This window comes from Camelus bactrianus, chromosome 34, assembly GCF_048773025.1.
Source record: "Camelus bactrianus isolate YW-2024 breed Bactrian camel chromosome 34, ASM4877302v1, whole genome shotgun sequence".
Taxonomy (NCBI): domain Eukaryota; kingdom Metazoa; phylum Chordata; class Mammalia; order Artiodactyla; family Camelidae; genus Camelus; species Camelus bactrianus.
Genome location: NC_133572.1, coordinates 4,397,797 through 4,420,183, shown reverse-complemented (window position 1 = coordinate 4,420,183; position 22,387 = coordinate 4,397,797). Strand labels below are relative to the sequence as shown.

At 56.0% G+C, this 22,387-nt stretch overlaps 1 protein-coding gene across 3 annotated transcripts in view; it reads left to right on the top strand.

The window, feature by feature from the left end:
* Positions 1 to 22,387, top strand: part of VWF (von Willebrand factor) — a 114,414-nt gene that overhangs the window by 56,838 nt on the left and 35,189 nt on the right. For all 3 annotated transcript variants that reach the window (XM_074357439.1, XM_074357438.1, XM_074357440.1), the window contains 13 exons: positions 5,261 to 5,364; positions 6,352 to 6,490; positions 8,888 to 9,022; positions 10,285 to 10,431; positions 12,716 to 12,856; positions 12,999 to 13,112; positions 14,579 to 14,735; positions 15,291 to 15,449; positions 15,987 to 16,122; positions 18,028 to 19,406; positions 20,799 to 20,915; positions 20,997 to 21,137; positions 21,435 to 21,578. In XM_074357439.1, coding sequence (XP_074213540.1) covers positions 5,261 to 5,364; positions 6,352 to 6,490; positions 8,888 to 9,022; positions 10,285 to 10,431; positions 12,716 to 12,856; positions 12,999 to 13,112; positions 14,579 to 14,735; positions 15,291 to 15,449; positions 15,987 to 16,122; positions 18,028 to 19,406; positions 20,799 to 20,915; positions 20,997 to 21,137; positions 21,435 to 21,578 — 3,013 coding nt within the window. The remainder of the gene's footprint in view (positions 1 to 5,260; positions 5,365 to 6,351; positions 6,491 to 8,887; positions 9,023 to 10,284; positions 10,432 to 12,715; positions 12,857 to 12,998; positions 13,113 to 14,578; positions 14,736 to 15,290; positions 15,450 to 15,986; positions 16,123 to 18,027; positions 19,407 to 20,798; positions 20,916 to 20,996; positions 21,138 to 21,434; positions 21,579 to 22,387) is intronic.

Below are 22,387 nucleotides of genomic sequence, written 5' to 3'. Positions count from 1 at the left end.
TGGGAAGCAAAGCAGGTATTTCCAGAAAATACTTATAAGTGAAAATAGGCATTTCCACTAGAATTTTCCCAAGGGCGGCATCCCATTGTATGAAGATGAGATGACATGCACACATATATTTGCATATGATTTGCATATTGCGTACAACTTTCTATTTCAAGAGAGGACATTGATGTCCCTGCCATGCCATCGGCAAGCCCTGGGTCCAGCAAGTCCCTTCCGTACGCTGAGCCTTGTCCTCCTCTGTAAAGTGAGTCATGAGGTCTTGGTCGGCTTTAACATTCTGGGACTCTGGGGCTGCAGTCACTCACCCTTCGGCCAGCTGGTCCTTGGAGGCCACGCGTGGTCCCACCATGCTGGTTTGCAGCCGCCTGGCTCCTGGTGCCTCTGTGGGTGACAGTGGTCTGAAAAGGCCCCCTTACCTCCTTCCCAAGTCTCATCTCAGGGCATTTCGTATATTAAAAATATAGATTGCTCTCATCACCCTGAAGGATGCACCTTCTGGATTTTCTTCTTTCAAATGCACCCTGTCTTCTTGCTTCCCCTGACTCCAGTGCCCCACACCCAGAGTGAGTGGTGGGGGCCAGGTGGGGTGGGAGGGGCCAACATGGGGGCCGGGGGAGGGCAGGATGGCGCGTCGTTTCTCTTCTGCCTTCATCACGCGTTGGCCGTGGGCCCGAAGGAGTCATCTGTGGAAGCACTTTTAAGACCAGAAAGTGCCATATAGAATCGTGGGAAGAGCTGTAATTGTTTTTGTCCGTAACTGGCGCTCAGTTTCAGAGGCTGGGCTGACCCCCTCCTCTGGTCCATGGGGGAGACCTGGGAAGGGACTGTTTTCTTAAATTTCCAATCTGCTGTGGACCAAAGCTTTTGTAAATACGACAGACATGAATGGCCAGGAAAAGATAACAAAGGCAATGATGGGTAGACCTGGGCAACAGACGTAGTAAATGGCCGCATGATTTTCTAAACACCTGCTACACTCACACCATCACAGCCCGGCACTGGTCCGGGGACCACACTTTGAGCAGCCCTGCTCTCGGTTGAAGGTTTCCTCTCCCTTTTCACAGCCAGCAGTGTCTGATTGATGTTGGCGGCAGGAAGGGAGTCCCCCACTTTGCCATTTGTTTGGGGCCTGGCACCTGCTCAGACCAGAGGTTTTTCTGTTTCATTCCATCTACCCTTGTGCCAAGTTCTCCTTGAATGGCACAGGGGGTGAGGATGCTTCTGACAGGCAGTCAACACCCTGATGGACAAGCTGCGTGGACTGGAGCCTCCATCCTCCAGGCTTGAATCCGGGCTCCTAACATTTACTTAACTGGGCTGCAAGTCGCTTAACATCTTTGTGTCTGACTTTTCTCACCTGTAAAGCTGGGTCGGAAGGGTTGTTTGCAGGACCGGAGATGACAGTGGGGGGCACGTAGAAGTCGCTCAGTGAGTGGTGGTTTAATGACCACGGTTACAAGGAGTTCACAGAGGAAGACCGAGAATCATATCATGAACAGAGGTGCTACAGGAAATTAGTGCACACTGGGGGAAGTGTTTTGGACCTCAGGGTCCACGTATAAGACCCACTAGATCAATAAAAAAAGGGGGTTGCACTGGAACATTTCCCAAGTCTTTTTCTATGGCTCAAAAGCTCTTGAGTGAACGTGTTGCTTTTAAATAAGGGTGTTACCTGCTTCCACCACAAGGTGGCAGCAAAGCACAGCCCTCTGCCCGGCTCTGCCATTCCAGCCTCGGCTGCAGCTGTCCCAGGCAAAGCCAGGAGCCCTGATGACCCACACTTTTACCCCTCCTCCTGCACAGGAGGAGACCGAGCAAAGGAAGGACACAGAACCATTCAAGGCCACATGATTATGCAGTGGAAATCCTGCTCTCCTGACTCCCGGACCCAAGTGCAGTGCCACGGTCTGGGGGATGCTCACTCACTGTCTGAAATCCTGGCTACATTCTCCAAACTGGTACCTAGTTCTCTGGTCTTGGGAAACCTCTCAGCAGCTGGGAAGTGTGTTCATTTCTCTGGTCCTTTGATGCCCAGTTTTCTCACTGGCCCAATATGAAGACTGAAAAGGCTTTTTGGTGCTGTCTTTTGAAAGCTAGAGCTTGGGCTCAGGGGCCCATCCAGAGAGAGCTGCACATGTAAATCCTATGGGATGTGATTCCAAAAGGCCCCAGAAAGCCCCTCATCTCAAAAATATCTCCTGCACTTCCTGTGACTTGCTACCTATTCAGGTTTACTGAAGTACAATAAGCATAAATTCATTTTGGTTAACAAATGAAAGGGTCAAAAAAGCTTACAACCTTATAAATCCTCATGGGAAGTCATTCACACTTTAGCATGAGTTATTTCATCAGATTCTTTCCTCTAGCAAACATCTAGTTGAAGTCAGCTGCACTGAGCTGGAAGGAGTGATGGTGTGGGGAGGACAAAGGACACTTGGAAGGCAAAAAAAGATTTTGGAGAATAGGTCTGTATGGAGGGGTGAAGATGGGCCTTTTCAGAGAGAAGTAACAAAACCATCTTTTTCTCCACTTTGTCATTTTTCTTGGGGCTGACCAAGGCCTAGGACCATGTTCTCAGCACGAGCCTTTTTAACTCAAGATGAGCAGTAGTGAAACCATTTCTGCCTGTTTTCGTCTGAAGTCTTTGAAGGACATTCACCAGCTTTGTCTTATCCTTCTGGTGTCCCACAGGGACAAGCACTAGGCAGCAATGTTTCACTTCATTTTAGGCGTGAAGTTTCAGTGACTTGCCACAAAATTCCGTGCCGCCCTGCATGTCGGACGGGCCTCACCGAGACCCCGTCCCTCTCCTGCGCTGTGTCTTTATCTGCTGTTGTCTGATTGTCTCTGCCAAGTTGGGAGCCTCCTGCTGAAATACAGTCCGGAAACCTTTCCTCTCCTTTTAAAGTTGTGCTCTGCATCCCCTCCAGCTCTGCCGTGGGTCTAACCCAGGCCTCTGTCCCCTTCACAGCCGTCCTCGTTCAGTCCCATGGTCCTCTTTTAAGTTGGAATCCACCAACACGGCAGTCAGCAGAGCAGAGAGGAGCCGTGCGGTTTGCGGGCACAGCAGAGGTGCCGTGTTACCTTGGCAGACTGGGGCCTGCGTTTCCGTCCCCTGGAGGGGGCTGGGCCTCCTGGACTCACCCCTGGGCCCTGGGTGTGCAGGGCTCCTTGTCAGGGGGTTGACCTCCCTGGAGAGAGGTTAGAACTTTGAGTGCACAGACCATGGGGCTGGGAGCCGTCTACCCGGCCTGCGGCCGAGGGGAGGTGAGCGGGCTGCTTCCTGGAATCCTTTCCCAGCCCCCTGCGTCGCTTTTGTCTCACGTGACGTTTCGCATCACGTGGCTGGTTGTCTGGTCTCCACTAAATGCAGGACTGAGCGAGTCCGGGTCCCCTGGGAGGCGGCCGTCCTTCTCAGAGCAGCCACTAGGTGGCAGGCCTGGGACTTAGGTCGGAGCCGAGGGAGAGGGGAGGTGGGCGATGGGAGAAGGAAGCCTGAGTGTGCCGGCCTGTAAGACTGGGGTGGGGGGTGGGTAGGGACCTTTCCCAGCCCTCCCTGTACCTACCAGGCTGCCGGCTTCCCTGCCCGGGGCCTGAGCTCGTTGTCCTCCAGACACACTGTGGACCTGGGAGGTAAGGGCCACCAAGAGTGTGGTCCACCTGCGTCTTCCTCGCTCTGACTCCCATCCTGGCCCTTCACTTAGGCCCTGGGGACCCGGCGACACTTCCGAGGTTGCATGAAGGTGGCGGTTGAGTAGTGGAGGTTATTCTTCCCACCCATTCCAACACATGCACATGTATACACACACATACATGCACACACTCACATGCACACGCATATACACAGTACACATCCACACGCATACCCACGCACATGCACACACACGCACGCACACATGTGTACACTTGCACGCACACACACCACATGCACACAAATACATGTACAGATTCACACACACGTGCACACGTGGACTCACACAAGGCACATACATGCACACGCACACATACACATGTACACACTCACATGCAAGCGTGCACACACTCACATGCAAGCGTGCACACACACATGCACACATACATGCACAGGCTCATGCACACAAGATTTTAGCCTATAATTTTTGATGTGAAAGCCCTCTGTTGAACCCAAGCTTGCCCTGTCCAGGCCCGTGTCTGGCTCCGAGCCCAGGGAGGCCAGGCTCGTCTTCGGAGTGACTGGATTGCACAGATGCCGTGGACCAGGAGCTTCTCACCCCTCAGGTGGCTCTGGAACCTGAGGGCAGGGTCTCTTTACCCAGGGTCCTGCCAGGGCAGGCGTCCGGGCTGCCTCCTAGGGTTGGGACAGGAGCAGATGTGCGTGTGGGGTCAGAGTGGGCTTGGCCAGCTCTTCTCGGCTCGGCCCCTCTGGCCCATGAAGAGTTTCACTTGTCACATCATCACTTCTTCATGGGTGGAGGTGTGTCAGACCCTCAGGGACGGGGTCAGGAGGGTGCACCCAGGCTTGGAAAAGCCCAGCCTCTGGTTTTGATCCATGCCTGTGTGTGGCCTGGATTCAACTCCCACCTCTAGGACATGAAGTGCACTATTCTTCATTCATTTCATTAAATAGGTCGGCCGTTTTCTTCAGTTACAAAACATAGTAAATGCTCAATTAAGAACATTCAGAAAAAAATTAAAACCAAAAAAGAAGATAAAGTTACCTTATCCCAGCCCCTCAGAGGCAGCTGTATAGTTCCTTCAAGACTTTTTTTGAAATAGATTTATCTTCTTTTCATAATTGGGACCATATGTGTGTATGGCTTTTCCTTCCCTGTTTTATAAATTAACAGTATAAGTATTTCTCAAAACTTTTTTATATTTTAATAGCTCTACACCATCACTTGGAGATCCTTTAATAGATTTAATCATTTTTCTGTTGTTGAAAAATTGGTTGCTTCTATTTTTTTTGCAACGATGAATAATTGTACATTAATCTTTGCTCATAGCTCTGTTACCTTTGGAGAGGCCCTCTGGTGGGGCTCCAGGGTCTAAGGAGACACACATGTCAAGGGCTGGGACATGCCTTATGGGGTCTCAGGGCACCTACCCCCCCCTTCAGCGTGTGAGGGCAGAGGGGGTTGGAGCGACTTCAGCCGAGCCGGGAGGATCGGTGCAGACCAGCGACGGTTCTCCAGCCCCAGCCTGCTTCTGGCCGGGCTGTCTTCCCAGCAGAGGTCACTCGCTATGGCCGCAAGACTTCCTCATCACTTTCCCGTAGGTCCGGCACGAGAACAGGTGTGTGGCCCTGGAAAGGTGTCCCTGCTTCCACCAGGGCAGAGAGTATGCCCCCGGAGAGACACTGAAGATTGACTGCAACACTTGGTGAGGCCGGGAGGAGTTCTGGGGACATGGGGATGCAGACTGAGACAGCGAGGGTTAGCTTTGGCACTTGACTGTGGCATTCCTTTCCTTTTCTCTGTGCCTCTGTTTCTCCATCTGTAAAATGGGACAATCTTTATCATTCTGTGTTCTCACCCTGCACGGACACTCTCTGGAATGTTTCTGTTCAGGGAGACGGGCCTGGGGAGGATAACACTGCACATGTGCCCTAGCTGCCCAAGGGCGTGGAGTCCAGGGGACCTTCTCTGGCCTTGTACCCTGCACCAGGCATATTGTGGTGCTTAGAAAGGACCATGCAAGGTGGCTGGTCCCCCCTCACTCCTCCGTGGCCCCCCTTCACACAGCCCCTTGCTCTGCTGGCTCACCCTGCCTTTGACTTCAGGGCCATGAACAGCTTTACGGAAGGACCACGTGGACAGAGGCAGGAAGGGGCTTCCTGTCTCTGGCCTGAGGTCTGAGCTCTCCACTGCTGTTGTGCAGAGTGGCCCCCTGATGTCAGCTCTGGTTACGGGGTGGCGGGCTGGGGAGCTGGGGCAGCCAGCGAATCACCATGATTTAAACTCAGTTACACATACCTGTGCCCCTCCTGCCGGAAGTTCATGGCTGGTCACTGTTTCCCCACTCAGAACTTTCCTGCCCTTTCTGTCTCGGTTGTCCCGTTAGTCTCAGAGGGGCTTTGGGCCCTCAGTGGCCACTCCCAGGTGACGTCCCGGGAGGCGGGGCTTTAGCACATCTGGAGCAGGTTGTGACAGAGTGACTGGGCCTCTTCCTCCATCTGCCCGGGTCACCTCGGACAACCAGGGCCCGTCTTTGGCCCGGTTTCCCCTTGTGACAGGAGGGCAGGGTCCACGCACCACAGACCCCCCCTTCCCGAGGCCTCCTGGAGGGTGGGTGGCCCTGGCTCCCCTGATGCCCAGCCCTGACCCTACCCAAGGCGCCTGGCCACCATCCCCTGCGTCCTCTTCCCAGCGTCTGTCGGGATCGGAAGTGGAACTGCTCGGACCACGTGTGTGACGCCTCGTGCTCGGCGCTGGGCCTGGCTCACTACCTCACCTTCGACGGGCTCAAGTACCTGTTCCCCGGGGAGTGCCAGTACGTCCTGGTGCAGGTGAGGCCTGGGGGACGGGGGGTGGCGGCTGGGGGGCTTCCAGGCTAGGTCCTGCTGCTCTGTCTGCACAGACGGCCCTGGGGGCTGGTTTCCACGGGAGTGATTTTCCAGGCCTCAAAAGACATGCCCGGAGGAACAGGAGCTCGGAACTTGAGCTCACCTGGGCACTCAGGGGACTGGGACAGAAGCTCGTGTGCTGACTGGGGCTGGTGTGGGGCCAGGCTCCCATCGGCCCCAGTCCCACCGCAGTGGGGGAGAGCGACTTCCTTTCCTTCTGGCAGACGCAGCCTCAGTCCGGAGGCACAGTGGGGAGCCCCAGCTGGTGAGAGAGGGCCTTCCCACCTCCCTCTCCCGCCGCGGGGAGTCCTGGAAGCGTCTCTTGCTGGTTGACACGATGTGGGTGAGCAGGGACCGCTGAGTGCTTTTCCCACGAGGATGAGATGGCTGGACTCTGTGCAGCTTAAACAAATGTGGTCTCTCTGTCTCCATTCCCGGCGGGAGGACAGGAGGGATGTGGTGCGGTCCAGAGGGAGGACTGCAGATTCACAGGAGCCTCAGCCCCAGAGTCAGGCAGCGAGGGGGACCGAGCATGACGCCTGCCCAGGGTGCAGTGAGTGAGCCCCTGGCCCCCGCCACCGCCCCGGCTGGCCCCAGAGAGGCGGGCAGGGTGCTGGGGAGGCGAGCACACACACCATGAAATGGTTTCACCCACACCCAAGAACCCGCGGTGCACCCCTGTCTAGGGCTTTCCCAGAGATCACACGTGGAAGCCTGTCTTTCCGTTATCTGTCTGCCTTCCGGCCCTGGTAGCAAAAGACGGGTGACGCCACCTCTGGGGCTCCACTCCTGAGCCAGGTTCAAATCTGGGCACCCAGAAAACAGGACAGTTCAGTGCAATGAGGAACGGCCGGTCGGACCTCCCGCCCCAGCGGTTCCTGCCTGGGCTGCCCAGGGGGCCAGTTTAGAGCCCCCGCCAAGTCACGCCCCTTGTGGGCGGCCAGTGTTCCTGCCCCTCGGCCTGTGCTGCTGTCCCCTCCTGGTGCTTTGTCCTGGGTCCCCTCCCTCTCCTCCTTCCTCCTCTGGGAGCTGTTACCAGGACTTAACTCTTTCCCCTTCAGAAAAACCTCAGCTGATGACAAAGCACCTGTACCTCTGTTCCGTCTGTAACCTAACAGCCCCTTGACCCAACTCAGACCCGTTTAACCTGACAGTCCCATTGGGTCGGCTGATGCCGTGTTACAGAGGGGCACGTCGTGTGTGTGGTATGCGGGTGTGAGTGTGTCACCCCAAAAGCGGAAGGGAGAAGACCCCAGTTCTTGTCTTACCCGAAAGATAAGAATTTGGATGGGAGACGCAGTGTCGTGCAGCGAGATGTTAAAGGATTTATTGGCAAAGAGAAAGTACACGTCCAGGCACGGGGGGCGGGCAGATCGAGGGAGGAGGAGCCGCAGCTCTTTCTCTCCCCTCCTCTGACTCCCGCGCTTAGGGGTGGTCCTTGGACTGACTGACGGCTCTTACCCTGGGAGGGCTCAGTCATGTCTGTTCCCTTTGCACACGTCCCTACCCGTGATGCACACAGAGAATCCTATGGGAGGGGTCCAAGCCGTGACGGTGGTTTTATTACGCTGAGCCTTGGGTCTTGCCCGGTGAGGGCCTTCTCACTACCGCGCACTTGTGGCTCTGGGGTTCCAGCTGGCTTCTTGCTGGGGAAAGTAAAGCCCCTTTATGCTGGAGGCGGGCACACCGCCATCTCCCAGACCCTCCTCCCTCCCCTCCGTCTTTCTGTCCGGTGCCCCCACTTCTCTACCTAAGGAGCGTGTGTGTGTGTGTGTGTGTGTGTGTGTGTACGTGCGTCTGTGTCTGCGTGTGTCTGCACATGTGTATGTCGGTGTTTCTGTCTCTGTGTGTATGTGTATGTGTATGCACGTGTCTGTATTTCTGCATGTCTGTGTGTCCGTGGATCTCTGTGTGTGTGTGTGTGAGAGAGATCACAGAGGTAAGTGACTTGACTCAGTGTCATCTAGTAAGTGGCAGAAACCAGGCTCATACCTAGCTTTTCTAAGGTGAGTCGTTCCTTCCTGTCACCGCGCTGGCAGCCGGCACTGTCGGCTCTCTGGTAATAGCCAGAAGTACTGCTTCTGGAAGTATTTGCCAGAAGCGTGTCCCCTTTGGTTCCTTTGTATGCAGTGCATCACTGAAGACCAGTGCCCCTCGCCCTCTGTTCCCAACTGGAGATGGTAGGCCAGCCGCGGTTGCCGGGTCCAGTGACCTTTGGTGACAGTTCTGGGCCCGCAGCCCAGAGGGATTCCACCAGAACGTAGCGCCGCCAGGTGCCATGCTGATCTGGGGAGGGGTTGCAGGACTCCTGTTTCTCTCCTGACGCCCCTTCTCCCCCAGGATCACTGTGGCAGTAACCCTGGGACCTTCCGGATCCTGGTGGGGAACGAGGGCTGTGGCTACCCCTCCCTGAAGTGCAGAAAGCGGGTCACCATCCTGGTGGAAGGAGGGGAGATCGAGCTGTTTGATGGGGAGGTGAGTGCTGTCCACATCCTCCACCCCCTGGCCCTCTGTCCACTGACGAAGAGCAGGTGCCAGGCGTGCATGCGGGACGCGGGCAGATGGGACTTTGTGCAGCTGTTGAGGAGCGTGAGGCGGAGCTGTACCATCGGCCTCATGAGGGGTGACACGATCCATTTTAGTAAAAGGAAGTGCAGGGGCATGTGTGGAGAAGAGTGTGTAAGTATATCTGCTCCAGCGTGGGGAGAGCCAGGGCGGACCTCCGGGGCGGTGTGGAGAGCGGAGGGTGGGAGGACTTCCATGTGTAAATATATGTACACATGCACATAATGTGTGTTATATACCCACACGTGTACACATTGCACACACTGATGTGTGCACACACATGTATAAATATATGTACACATACACTGTATATACAAATATGTACACACATACATACAACATAGAAACATATTATAGCCCCACATATGTATACATTACATACACAGGTGTATACACACATACATGTGCATATAGCATACGTATAAATACATACACACATATACACATATATATGTACATATATACATTATATACACAGATGTGTGCACACACACATTTATTACACATATAAATATAGATACACACATATATACTGACATGTATGCATTATATACACAAATGTATATACACATATATATGTATAAATATATATACACATTGTATACGTAGATATAGAGTATATACATATATAATGTATATACAAATATACACACATATAAACATAGAGCCCCACATTTATATACATTATATACACAAGTGTATACACACACACACGTATTATATATACAAATATACACACACGTACACGTACATATAACATACACCTGTATTATATATATGAATGTATACACATACACAGATATATACACATATAAACATGCACACATACATGCATCACATACATATATACACATGTATACACATGCACACACATACATGTTATACATACAAATACACACAAACATGTACATATTATATACACATATGTACACAATATATACATGTTATATACCCACATTTGTATATATTATGTATACAAATGTACACACAATACACTCTTGTATACACGTATTAGACATAAATATATGCACATATGCACATGTTATATAGTCTCATGTGTATTATATATACAGATGTATGCACATACACACATACATATATTACACACACGCACATATTGTATATACACACATAAATACGTGTATATTACATACCCACATTTACACCTGCAGGTGAGTGTGAAGAGGCCCATGAAGGATGAGACGCACTTCGAGGTGGTGGAGTCCGGCCGGTACATCATGGTCCTGCTGGGCAAGGCCATCTCCGTGGTCTGGGACCGCCACCTGAGCGTCTCCGTGTTCCTGAAGCAGACTTACCAGGTAGGTGGCCTTTCTCCTCCTCCTCCTCCTCGTCTGGGGGGAAGGTAGGTGGCCGCCTAATGCAGTCCCCTTTCCCAGACAAATAAGATCGTGGCCTCATGGATCCGAATTCGCTCCGGCTGTTTCCTGAGACTAGCTGCCCGTGGGAAGGATGGAGGGTCTCTGGACCCTGTAGACAGTTCCTTGACTGGCCTTGCTAGGCATGCAGTTTACATGCACAAAAGAAGGAAGGAAGGAAAAGATCTGGGCAGTAGCTTTTCTTAAAGTCTCTTACCCTGAAGAGGCAAACAGCCACGCACGAAGTGACTGTAACACGGCCAGCACCCAGGTGTTGCCTTCCCGCGGAGCCACGGGCCAGCGCTTCTGAGGGGAAGGCTTCCGGTATTTGTCCAGGTTCCGGCGGTTTGCTGGGACTGCGCTTTCTCTAACCAGCATGTATGTGGCAAGAGCTCTGTCTGTGCTGGTGGCAGGAACGCCCTCCCCAGCTTCTCCCATAGCATCCTTCGTCCTCGGCCTGCACTCCTGGTTCCATTTCTGGAAAGCGGTAACACGTCACTCACTTGTTCAGCAAACCCTTGCTGAGCGCCTGTCACGTGTCAAGCACTGTTCTAGGCACTGTGGGCACAGCGGGAGATGGCTACGGATAGATAGATAGATAGATGGATGGATGGATGGATGGATAGGTAGACAGACAGAGTTATTAGATTTGTATATCTCTTACCCTTGTATTACTTTCCTGTGGTTGCTATAACCAATTACTGCCAACTCAGTGGCTTAAAAAAGCAACACAAATGATTCTCTTCCGGTTCTGGAGGTCAGAAGTATAAATTGGTTGGCAGGGCTGCATTCCTTCTGGAGGCCTTGAGGGAGAATCTGTGTCCATGCCTCTTCTGGTTTCTGGGGGCTGCCTGCATCCCTTGGCTGTGGTCCCATCCTCCACCTTCAAAACCAGCAGCACAGTGTCCCCCCCCCCGCCCCCACTTCCCTCTGTCACATCATCTTTCTCACTCTGACTCCTCTTGTGCCCCTTATAAGACCCTGTGATGACACCGGGCCCACCCAGATGACCCAGGACCATCTCCCCCACCTCAAGACCTTTAACCTGATCACACCTGCAAAGGTGTAAACGCATCACATCCTGTCATGTGTGGTAACATATTCCTGGGTCTGGGGCTTAGGACGTGGACATCTTCTTGGGGGGCCATGGTTCTGTCTACCGCACCCCAGTGGAGCTCATATTCTACTGAGGGTGTTACTTATTGTAGATGACTTGGTCTGATGAAACTGTCTGAAAAGATAATGTGTGCGTAGGGTCTTCGGGGAAGGGAGGGAGGGAGCCATGTGACTATCTGTACGTGAGAATTTAGGCAGGCGGGTCAGCACGTGCCAAGGCCCTGAGGTGGACAGCGTTTGGAGTGTTTGAACAAGGAGGCCGGAGTGTCTGGAGAGGAGGGACTTGGGGTGACCGGTGGTTTACAAGGGCAGGGAGGAGGCAGGCCATACCATGCAGGCTGTGAGGCCTTGTAAAGGTCTTTGTCCTTCTGTCCACCCACAAGAACATTCTTACGTATCTCCCAGCAGAACAGAACAAGTCGCATCTCTTTGTCCCAAGATAGGGACCCAGCTGTGTTCTAAGAGCCTGGCTCCTTTTCTTTTCCAGGACAAATAGCTCCAGTTCTGTCCACGGTTCTTGTGGGATGGTTCCCATCTATTCATTTATTAGCTGTTCAGGACTTGTATACTGCTCCCCGCAAGGGGTGGACACAGAAATAAGATGCTGTGCCACCTCTGGTGGTATTTAGTTCACAGCAGAATCCCGGCTCTGAACAGGCTACAGGCCCCCAGGTAAGGGACTCGCCGGTCCATGGTCAAGTAGGATGAGAACGTTCCCTCCCTGGACCTCTTACACTCACTGATTTAACACAGAACCAGCTCCTCTTCTGCTCAGGCCCTTCCTGGGGCAGGTGATGGTTTATCCTACAGACACCAGGACCCAGGCTGCCTCACTGGCCATCTCAAGGACATGGGCGGGCTGCCTCCCTTTGTCAGTGACCTCGGTTTCCTTAACCTTAACATGGGGTCAGTGTGGAAGCTGGGAAAGGCCTTGGCCAGGTCCAGGCTTTGCTGGTCACTCTGGTCTCCCTCGGGGTCTCCCTCCCTGACCTCATCCCATCCTCCTCTTCCTCAGACGAGCCTGCCTCCTTTGCCACCTGGTCCCTCCTTTTCCTGACTCAGAGGGTTTGCTCGGAGGTTTGCAAAGCTTATGCTCCCACCTTGTCCTCAGGAGCAGGTGTGTGGCCTGTGTGGGAATTTCGACGGCGTCCAGAACAACGACCTCACCAGCAGCAGCCTCCAGGTGGAGGAAGACCCCGTGGACTTCGGGAACTCCTGGAAAGTGAGCACGCAGTGCGCTGACGCCAGGAAGGTGCGCTGGGGCCCCTGTGTGTGGCCCGTGGGCGGTGGGCGGCGGGCACTGCAGTGGTGGCGGGGCTCTGGGAGAGGGCCTCCTGGGTCCTTCCAGGCTGACTGTTTTGAGTCCACCTGGGTGTCCCTGCCCGGTTCCCCAGGTGCCACTGGACGCGTCCCCTGCCACCTGCCGCAGCAGCGTCCTAAAGCAGACGATGGTGGACTCCTCCTGCAGGATCCTCACCAGTGACATTTTCCGGGACTGCAACATGCTGGTGAGGGCGGCGGGCGCCTGGGGGCCGGGAGCGCCAGGGGCTGGCATAGGGGCTTGGGCACTGGGAGTGGGTGCGTCTAAGTGCGGACGTGACTGGGAGCCTCAGAAATGACCTGCGTCTGCTCACCTCTCTTGGCTGCAGGCTGGGCAGCACAAAGAGTAAGCAAAGGTTTATGAGGAGAGAAAATCATTTTTCTTCTGCGCAGCACGCGGGTCTCTGGGGATCTGCCCCTGCTGCCCTTTCAGTCTCAGTCTTAGAGTTTCTCCCCCACAGCTCATCTCGTCTCCAACACGAGGGCGGCGTTTTTGTTTGTTTGTTTGTTTCTCCTGTTTCTGCCGTGTCGCTGGCCGCAGGCACCCCATCCCTGCCCGGGGTTCCCAGGTCTCGTCTCACAGAAGCTCTTTGCTGGCCTTGAAGCCTGTGGTTGTGAGCCCTCATTTTGTGGCTTCTTTTTGTGTCTTGCTCTCACTGGTGATGAGGAATTCCCCACAGTTTCTCTCTGCCTCTATATGACTGTGTAGACGCACACGTGTGTGTAGGGGGTACTTGTGTATATATGAACATATACACACACACGCACACACACTGCCGTGTACACACGTGGCCCCTGTCCCGTGGGAGTGACAGCGCGAACACCTGCATTTCAGCGCTCCTCCTGTCCATCCAGTGACTCTTAGTCCCTGAGACTCCAGCGGGTTCTTAGATTCCCTGGTCTGCTGGAGACCCTGGGCACTGGAGCTGGAAGAGATAGTGAGGGGTCAGGGAAATCAGGACTTTTGCAACAGTGACCCACTTAATGTCTGAATTCACTCCTATCACAACTGCCCTGAACAAGCTGGGGTGTGTGGGGCATGTCTAGGGGCAGGCGAAAGCTGGAGGTGGTGACTGTGATGGAAAATGGGCGACGGGTGGGCTACCCCTCGGGTAGGCTTGGGGTCAGAGTCCAGGGTCGCCCGGCCCGCCCTGCTGTCCAGCCCACTAGCCTGCAGCACCTCGGCGAGGCAAGGCGAGTGGGTCCTGATGTGTTTCCTCAGTCTCTTTGCTGCGTGGAGGCCAGAAATAGTGTGACCAGTGTGTGCGAGCTGTGTTTATGTAAAACACCCAGGTACCCAGGAGGGTGGGAGTGGGTTATGGGGGTGGATGGATGGCTGAGCAGGTAAGTGGACAGATGGACGGAAAGGAATGTCCTTTTGGGAAATCTGTAGGCAGCTCTGTTCTATGAGAGGTGGGCAGGGCTGCTTTATTCCCCCTTTCTTGCTGGAATCTGGATGAGAACATAGGAATTCTGCCTCTGCACTCCATTCCTCCTTCCCTCCTTGGGAACGTTGCCTCTCGTTTTTCCTTCTACACCAGGGCTCCCCTCCCTACTCTGGCCACCAGAACGTTCCCGCCCAGACCAAGAGCCAGAGCGCCCGAGTCCATCCCAGTTCCCATCCCAGACCCAGGCCCCATGTGTCTCCCTGCAGGTGGACCCGGAGCCATACCTGGACGCCTGCATCTACGACACCTGCTCCTGTGAGTCCGTTGGGGACTGCGCCTGCTTCTGCGACACTGTTGCTGCCTACGCCCATGTGTGTGCCCAGCACGGCAGCGTGGTGGCCTGGAGGACGGCCACGTTGTGCCGTGAGTCCTGATGTCCATCGCGGTCCCAGGCACCCTCCCCTTGCCCCTCACGCATCTGGACCTCGAGGCCTTGCTGGGTGCGGGAGGACAGAGACCCACGTTGGGGTGCGGGCCGGGGCCTGAGGGGATTAAGACATGGGTGTGCGTGTGGAGAGACAGGACTGAAGATGTGAGTGGGTAGTGACCCTTCTGGAGGAATCGGGAAGAGGGAGCGCGGGAGCAGGGAGGAGGAGGAGAAGGGAGTCAGTGAGTCGGCAGGCAGACGCCATCACGCGGCCGGTGGGCGAGAGCGGCGCGTGCGCTCCGGGAGCCTCTTCCTCCCTGCGTGTTCACGCCGGTCGGCTTTGTAAGGAAAACAGATTCAGGCTCCTGGTTCGGGTGCTCTCAAGACCCCGACGCCTCTGGCAGGCGTGACTCCGGAGGTCCCGGGCTCCATCACCGCCCCCGGGGTCATCAAGGCCGCCGGCCCCACACTGTCTGCCGAGGCCTTGGGCGCGCCAGGCGCAGGGTCGCCCGGGGCTCCGGTAACGGCCGTGCCCGCTTGTGTCCGCTCAGCCCAGAGCTGTGAGGAGAGGAACCTGCGGGAGGGCGGCTACGAGTGCGAATGGCGCTACAACAGCTGCGCGCCCGCCTGCCCCGTCACGTGCCAGCACCCCGAGCCGCTGGCCTGCCCCGCGCGGTGCGTGGAGGGCTGCCACGCACACTGCCCGCCAGGTGAGGCCCTGGGCCGCGGGGGACGGCGGGGGGTGGTTGTGGGGGAGGTGGCCCGGAGAGCGACTCCGCGTCCTGCGCCTCCCCAGCCTCGCCCAGACCACGCTCCCCTCTGGGAGCCCGGTGACGGGTTCCCCTAGAGCAGCGCTGCCCACGGCGCTTTCTGCGGTGACGGGAGGGCTCCGGTCCAGGGCGGCTCGGGGGAGGGGCGCTCTCAATTTTATTCAGTGCTGCTTAGTTTCCGCTTAAACGTAACCCAGCGCGTGTGCTTAGTGGCTGCAGGATTGGTAGCAGGGGTGAGGGTTAGCCAGTGTGTTCTTCCGTGGGGCAAAGAGAGCTTCGGAGACTTGCTGGGGTCTCGGGGCGGCGGGGTGGGGGGAAGAGCTCCCCCCTCCCGGTTTTGCAGAAGGGTCAGTCAAGGCCGGAAGAAGGACGGAGGTCCCTAAGCCGTGAGGCGACCCCTGGGGGCCCTTTAGTTCAGGGGGTCTCTCAGTGCGGAAGGCGGGAGCTTTGGCCCCTGACGAGAGGTTTGTCGTGCAGGGAAAATCTTGGATGAGCTTTTGCAGACCTGTGTGGACCCCAAAGACTGCCCGGTGTGTGAGGTGGCCGGCCGGCGCTTAGCCCCGGGAAAGAAGATCACCCTGAACCCCGGGGACCCTGACCACTGCCAGACTTGGTAAAACCCTCCCCCCACCGGGTGGTCTGAAGTGATGTCTGGCTGTCCAGCCCGCAGGCTGCTCAGAAGCGCCGCTCTGGGGAGGATGCCCTCGCTCTGTGTGCTGAGAGCAGGCGTTTAGCTTGCGTCCCCGTCTTTGAGGACAGACTAGATGCCTCCACAGGAATTATCTCCCAGGAGGTTTAGGTTTTAGCCTCTTTTGCTGAAGGAAGCGTGTGGTCTCTTCTTGTCCCTGGAGGTCACCTCCAGTCCAGGGGCAGCCCTGGTCGGTGGAAGTCAGGTTTCTTTTTCACTAGAGGTGGGGGTGCAGGGAGGAAAGTGAGACGGAGCCCCGACCCCTCCGTGGGGCACTGACAGCTCGGGCTGCGGCCAGGGTCCCGGGACACGGCTCTTGTAATGGGAGGGAGCCCAGGTCACAGCACCCCCAGCTCTCGGGGAGCTGAGGTGGTGTCCTCGGGGTGAGCCCTGAGCTTCCGGAAGTCCTGGTCTGAGTCACGCGGGCACTTGTACTGGAATGTTGAAAGGGTCCTCACGGCTCCTTATGGGATCCTAGACTTGAGAACTTAAATGCCCCGGGGAAGGCTGGGGCCCTGGCCACAGCTGCCAGAGTAGACCCCACAGCCTCCATCTGAACAAACAAGAGTGAGCGCTGCCTGGGGTGAATTTTCAAGCAAACACAGGAAACTAGAAAGCCTGCCACTCATGCTCTGTTAACCAAGGATTGACACCCTAAATCATGTGGACCACAAGGAGGCAGGAATTAACTGCCTGCCTGCCTCCCTGTGCCAACAGAGAGATGGTCGGGAATAAAGAACGGGGTGACTCCAACATGCTGGGGGTTCTGAGCACACAGAGCTCTCTCACTGCCTCCCTCCTCGGGCGCATGGGGATGGCGGCTACCGGGGTACATGCTGCAGCTGCCAATAGGCGTGGACAATGGTCCCAAAGCAGGCTGGGGACATCACTGGGAGGCATGCCACAGGGGACTCTCCCTAGGGCCCAGGGCACTGCTGTCCCCTCCGCCTAACTGGGCGCTGAGGGCAAGTTACCTCAAAGGCCGAGGGTACGTGGACAAGGTTCTAGGTGGCCTGGGTCTCCGCCCCAGCCCCCTTGACTTCTCCCGTGGTCTGGTGGACACTGCCATTTTTCAGGACACTGGAGAAAGGAAGCAGTGACCGGGGGACTGGACATTTGGCCTGGTGGGGTAGGAATTTGTGTGGGGAGCTTGGGGCTGGATGCGGGGCGTGGCCGAGGGCCTGGCATGGGGTGAGTGCAGAGCACATGTCTGGAAAGAATGAGTCACTGTCCTTCTGCGTCAGACATCTTGGGGTCCCCCGAATACCACCCCAATACTTTGTTCTACCAGGTAAAGCTGGGAGTTTTGAATCTTTATTCATCTCCCCAGAGTGACTGAATTCCAGTTTTCCTCTCTTCCTTATGGCCTCTCGGGTTAAAAGTCATGCAGCTTAGATCCTGCTGTAATAAATACTGAGAAACATTTATCTTCGGCAGAACATTTACAAGGCCTGGTCAGCGTCGACATTTTAGAGCAGTATTTGTCTTTGGAGATATTTGGAAGAAGATTTGGATAAAAGTTAAATATTTACGTGGCTAGAGACGTAGGTTGACAATAAATCAACTTTGAATGGCTGTGTGAGTCGCCGAGAATGAAGAAAGATTCCTTTTCAGGTCCTAGGGTGGGTGAAAGCTTTGGCTTTCAAGGGACTCAAGACTCAGGGGAAGTGTGCATGTGTCTAGGGGGCTCCCGGGGTACTGGGCACGCGTGTTAAAAACCGCTGTCCCTCTTGGGTGGGGACTGAGCCATCCACGGGAGCGTGGGTTCACTGGGCCGAGACGTTCCCGGAGGTTCCTCCCGGACGGTTTTGGTTTCTCCCCCTCCTGCAGTCACTGTGATGGTGTCAACCTCACCTGTGAAGCCTGTGGGGAGCTGAGGGGCTTGGAGGCACCCCCCACCGAAGGCCCGGCCAGCACCACCAGCTCGTACGTGGAGGACACCCCGGAGCCGCCCTTGCACAGCTTCTTGTGCAGCAGACTCCTGGACCTGGTCTTCCTGCTGGACGGCTCCAACAAGCTGTCCGAGGCTGACTTCGGGGTGCTGAAGGACTTCGTGGTAGGCACGATGGAGCGCCTGCACATCTCCCAGAAGCGCATCCGCGTGGCCGTGGTAGAGTACCACGATGGCTCCCACGCCTACATCGCGCTCCGGGACCGGAAGCGACCCTCGGAGCTGCGGCGCATCGCCAGCCAGGTGAAGTACGCGGGCAGCGCGGTGGCCTCCACCAGTGAGGTCCTGAAGTACACGCTCTTCCAGATCTTCAGCAAGATCGACCGGCCCGAAGCCTCCCGCGTGGTCCTGCTGCTCGTGGCCAGCCAGGAGCCCGCCAAGCTGTCCCGGAACTTTGCCCGCTACGTCCAGGGCCTGAAGAAGAAGAAGGTCTCTGTGGTCGCGGTGGGCATCGGTCCCCACGCCAACCTGAAGCAGGTCCGCTTCATTGAGAAGCAGGCCCCCGAGAACAAGGCCTTCGAGCTTGGCGGGGTGGGCGAGCTGGAGCAGTGGAGGGACGAGATCATCGGCTACCTCTGCGACCTCGCCCCCGAAGTGCTCGCCCCGACGCCGCACCCCCACGTGGCGCAGGTCACTGTGGGTCCCGAGCTCCTGGGGGTTTCAATGGCGGGACCCCGGAGGTGCTCCGTGGTCCTGGATGTGGTCTTTGTCCTGGAAGGGTCAGACAAGGTGGGCGAGGCCAACTTCAACAGGAGCACAGAGTTCGTGGCGGAGGTGATTCGGCAGATGGACGTGGGCCAGGACAGCGTCCATGTCGCTGTGCTGCAGTACTCACACGCGGTGGCTGAGGAGTACTCCTTCAGCAAGGCGCAGTCCACGGGGGACGTCCTGCAGCGAGTGCGGGAGATCCGCTACCAGGGCGGCAACGAGACCAATACGGGGCTGGCCCTGCAGTATCTGACCGAGCACAGCTTCTCGGCCAGGGAGGGGGACCGGGAGCAGGCGCCTAACCTGGTCTACATGGTCACAGGGAACCCTGCCTCGGACGAGATCAGGCGGATGCCAGGGGACATCCAGGTGGTGCCCATCGGAGTGGGCCCCAGCGTGGACAGGCAGGAACTGGAGAGGATCGGCTGGCCCAATGCCCCCATCTTCATCCAGGACTTTGAGATGCTCCCCCGAGAGGCTCCTGATCTGGTGCTACAGAGGTGCTGCTCCGAAGAGAGGCCGCACCTCACCACCCTCTCCCCTGCCCCAGGTACGCGGGCGCTTTGTGGGGGTGAGGACCTGGGAGGGCTGGGGGCAGCCTTGGTGGAGGTGCGATGAGTCTCAGGTTCTCATCCTGGCCTCCCTGCTCTGTGCTCGCTCAGACCCCTGCCTTCCGAGTATGTGTGTGTCCTCACCTCCCAGGTAGGAAGGGGCAACTGTGATCCTTTTTTGCTGGAGGATTGTGTTTGCTTCTTATCATGTGTGCTTGAAAATTCAATGGTAATGCAAACCTGTTGTTAAAATTTAAGCAATACCAAGGATATGGAGAAAAAAAAAGATACAAGTCTGACTCTATCACATAGCCTCATCCCCACCAGTGCCACTCCCTGCTTGGAGGCGACCTGTTAAATTTGGTGACTGTCAGCTTTTTGACCTCGCTAGGTGGATAAGATTATTCTAAGTCGCTGACAATCCTGGGGCAAAGCCAGGTCGGGTTCTGGAACCCGACTGCCATAGCTTGCATCCATCTCTGTCACCTCCTAGCTGAGTCATTTTTGGCAGTTATCTTGGTAATCATTTGAGGGTAATTGGGGGCAATTGCTTCTGTGAATATCAGTCTCCTTGTCTGTAAAAATGGCGATAACAATAGTACTTACTTGTAAAATGCTTGGAACAGTACCCCGCACGTAGCAAGTGCTCAGAAGTGGCTGGTCACCACTGCTTTTGGTATGGCCCTGTAAACCGATGCTAATGACTCCCCGATCCCTGGTTCTTGGACATCTTTATTTGGTGTGTTCGGGACCATCCCAGAATGACTAGCCTTCTTTTAATGTCCCTTGATCCTCATGCTTGTTATCTCTGTCTTTGCTTCTTTCTTTTTGCTTTAATCAGAGCCACAGATTTATCTGAGTTCTTGTGGTGTTTCTGCCACAGCCTCACCTTATCAGGTCTCAGAGTGGCGTTTGGGCCAGAGGATGTTTCCTCACCACGACCGTGACCCTGCGCCTAAGCACTGGGTGTATGTAACTGGAACACCCTCCAGCTCCTCACCTGCCCCGTGAGACCCGAGGACTCACAAGCCCACTTCCCAGGGCTGTGCTGCTCCGTGTGCCTGTTTTATGCCCAGTACTTCACTCGAGCCTTGGAGGGTTTGCAGCCTCCTGACACCGAGGGAGAGAGTGCCGCTTGCTCTCGTCTGCAGGCTTCTGAACTGCCTTTGGCTGGAGCTGGAGTCTCCCCAGTGCCTCCGAATGCGGCCCCCTTCCCTCCTGCCTGGCGCAGTCTGCAGTGATGCAGGACCGGGGTGGGGAGGACACATCTCCCTTCTGCGGTGCTGCTGGCTTGGCTGTGCCCTGCACACCCACTGAACGCACGTCTGCCGCAGGGGCCCCGGTGCCTGCCCCCAGTGGCCCTGGTTGCTCCCCTCCTGGTCTCTCTGCAGCCTGCAGTGAGCCCCTGGACGTGGTCCTCCTCCTCGACGGCTCCTCCAGCTCTCCAGCTTCCTACTTTGATGAAATGAAGACTTTCGCCAAGGATTTCATTTCAAAAGCCAATATAGGTGAGTGACGCGCCCGAAGGGGTCTTTCTGGGGCTCCCCGATCCGAAGCGTGACTTCCGCCCGTGTTCTCTCCCGCCGCAGGGCCTCAGCTCACCCAGGTGTCCGTGCTGCAGTACGGAAGCATCACCACCGCTGACGTGCCGTGGGACGTGGCCCAGGCGGCAGGCCACCTGCTGAGCCTCGTGGACCTCATGCAGCGGGAGGGCGGCCCCAGCCAGATCGGTAACGCGGTTGCGGGCTGTGCGCAGGAGCCGCGTCTGGTCCGGTTCCTGGCATAAGTGACCAAGTGACCCCGACCAGCCGCTTGGCTCCTTGCTCTTAGATTTCTTTCCCGTAAAGTGAGGACCTGGATGCCCACCAGGCCCCCTCCCTGTCTCCCTCGCGTGGGAGACTCTCTGAGTCTCTGGATCGCTCCGTTTCCTTGACCTCAGGCTCCACCCCGAGATAGGATGCCCAGCTGCTCCGAAAGCCCCTTCCCCACGTCAGAGCTGACTTGTGCGGCCCGTTCTCCATTCTCAGGGGCTGCCTTGGCCTTTGCGGTGCGATACGTCACTTCCGAGGTCCACGGTGCCAGGCCCGGCGCCTCCAAGGCGGTGGTGATCCTGGTCACGGAGGCCTCCGTGGATTCGGTTGATGAAGCAGCTGCTGCCGCCAGATCCAACCGTGAGTGTCCGGGGAGCTGTCCTGAGACCCCCGGCCCCAGCTTGCTGGAGGACTGCTCGTGGGCGGCCGTTACTTCCCGAGACCCCACCTGATTTTAAATGCTTCATTCCCACTCTGGCCTGGTTTCAAACACCTGGAAATTGCCCAATCTCTGTGTTATTTGGAAACCAAACAGTGGTACACACGTATTTATCCTTCATTTGTCTGCATGCTTTGGACTGTAACCTTTAATTTCTCCAAATTTTCCCTGTGCATCCAGGGGTGGGTCATACCTCCACTCCTGTCCTTTTGTAGTGGCGGCAGCCTTGGCGTCTCCCTACTCTAATGTGTCTGAGGCTAGAGTGAGTCATTCCATGGCTTCGAGAACCATCAGGGACCTTCTTGTGCTCAGAGCTCTGGTCTAGTACCAGCCTAAGGGCTTGGGGGCGCTGGATGGACGAGAGACCGAGGCTGCTGCTTTGAAGGGGGTGGAGGCGGGTGTGCCCCAGGCCCAGGACCTCGTGAGCACCAACAGTGCATGAGCCGGGCTGGTGGTGTCGTGCCGGGAGGGCTGGGTGAGTGGAAGGACGTCCTCTCACTCCACCGGGAGAACGGCTCATCCTTCAGAACCCTGCTCGGGAGTTGTCTTTCCTCTGACGTCCTACCGAGAGTTATTCACTCCCTTTTCTGCACCCTCTCTGAACCACTCCAGATGCACAAACCACTTTGCTTTTATTTGTTACCTGTCTGGTTTTTTTGCACAAACTGGAGCCAGGGCAAAACCTTGCTTATTTCTGTATTATATGTACCTGATGCACAAAATAGGTGCC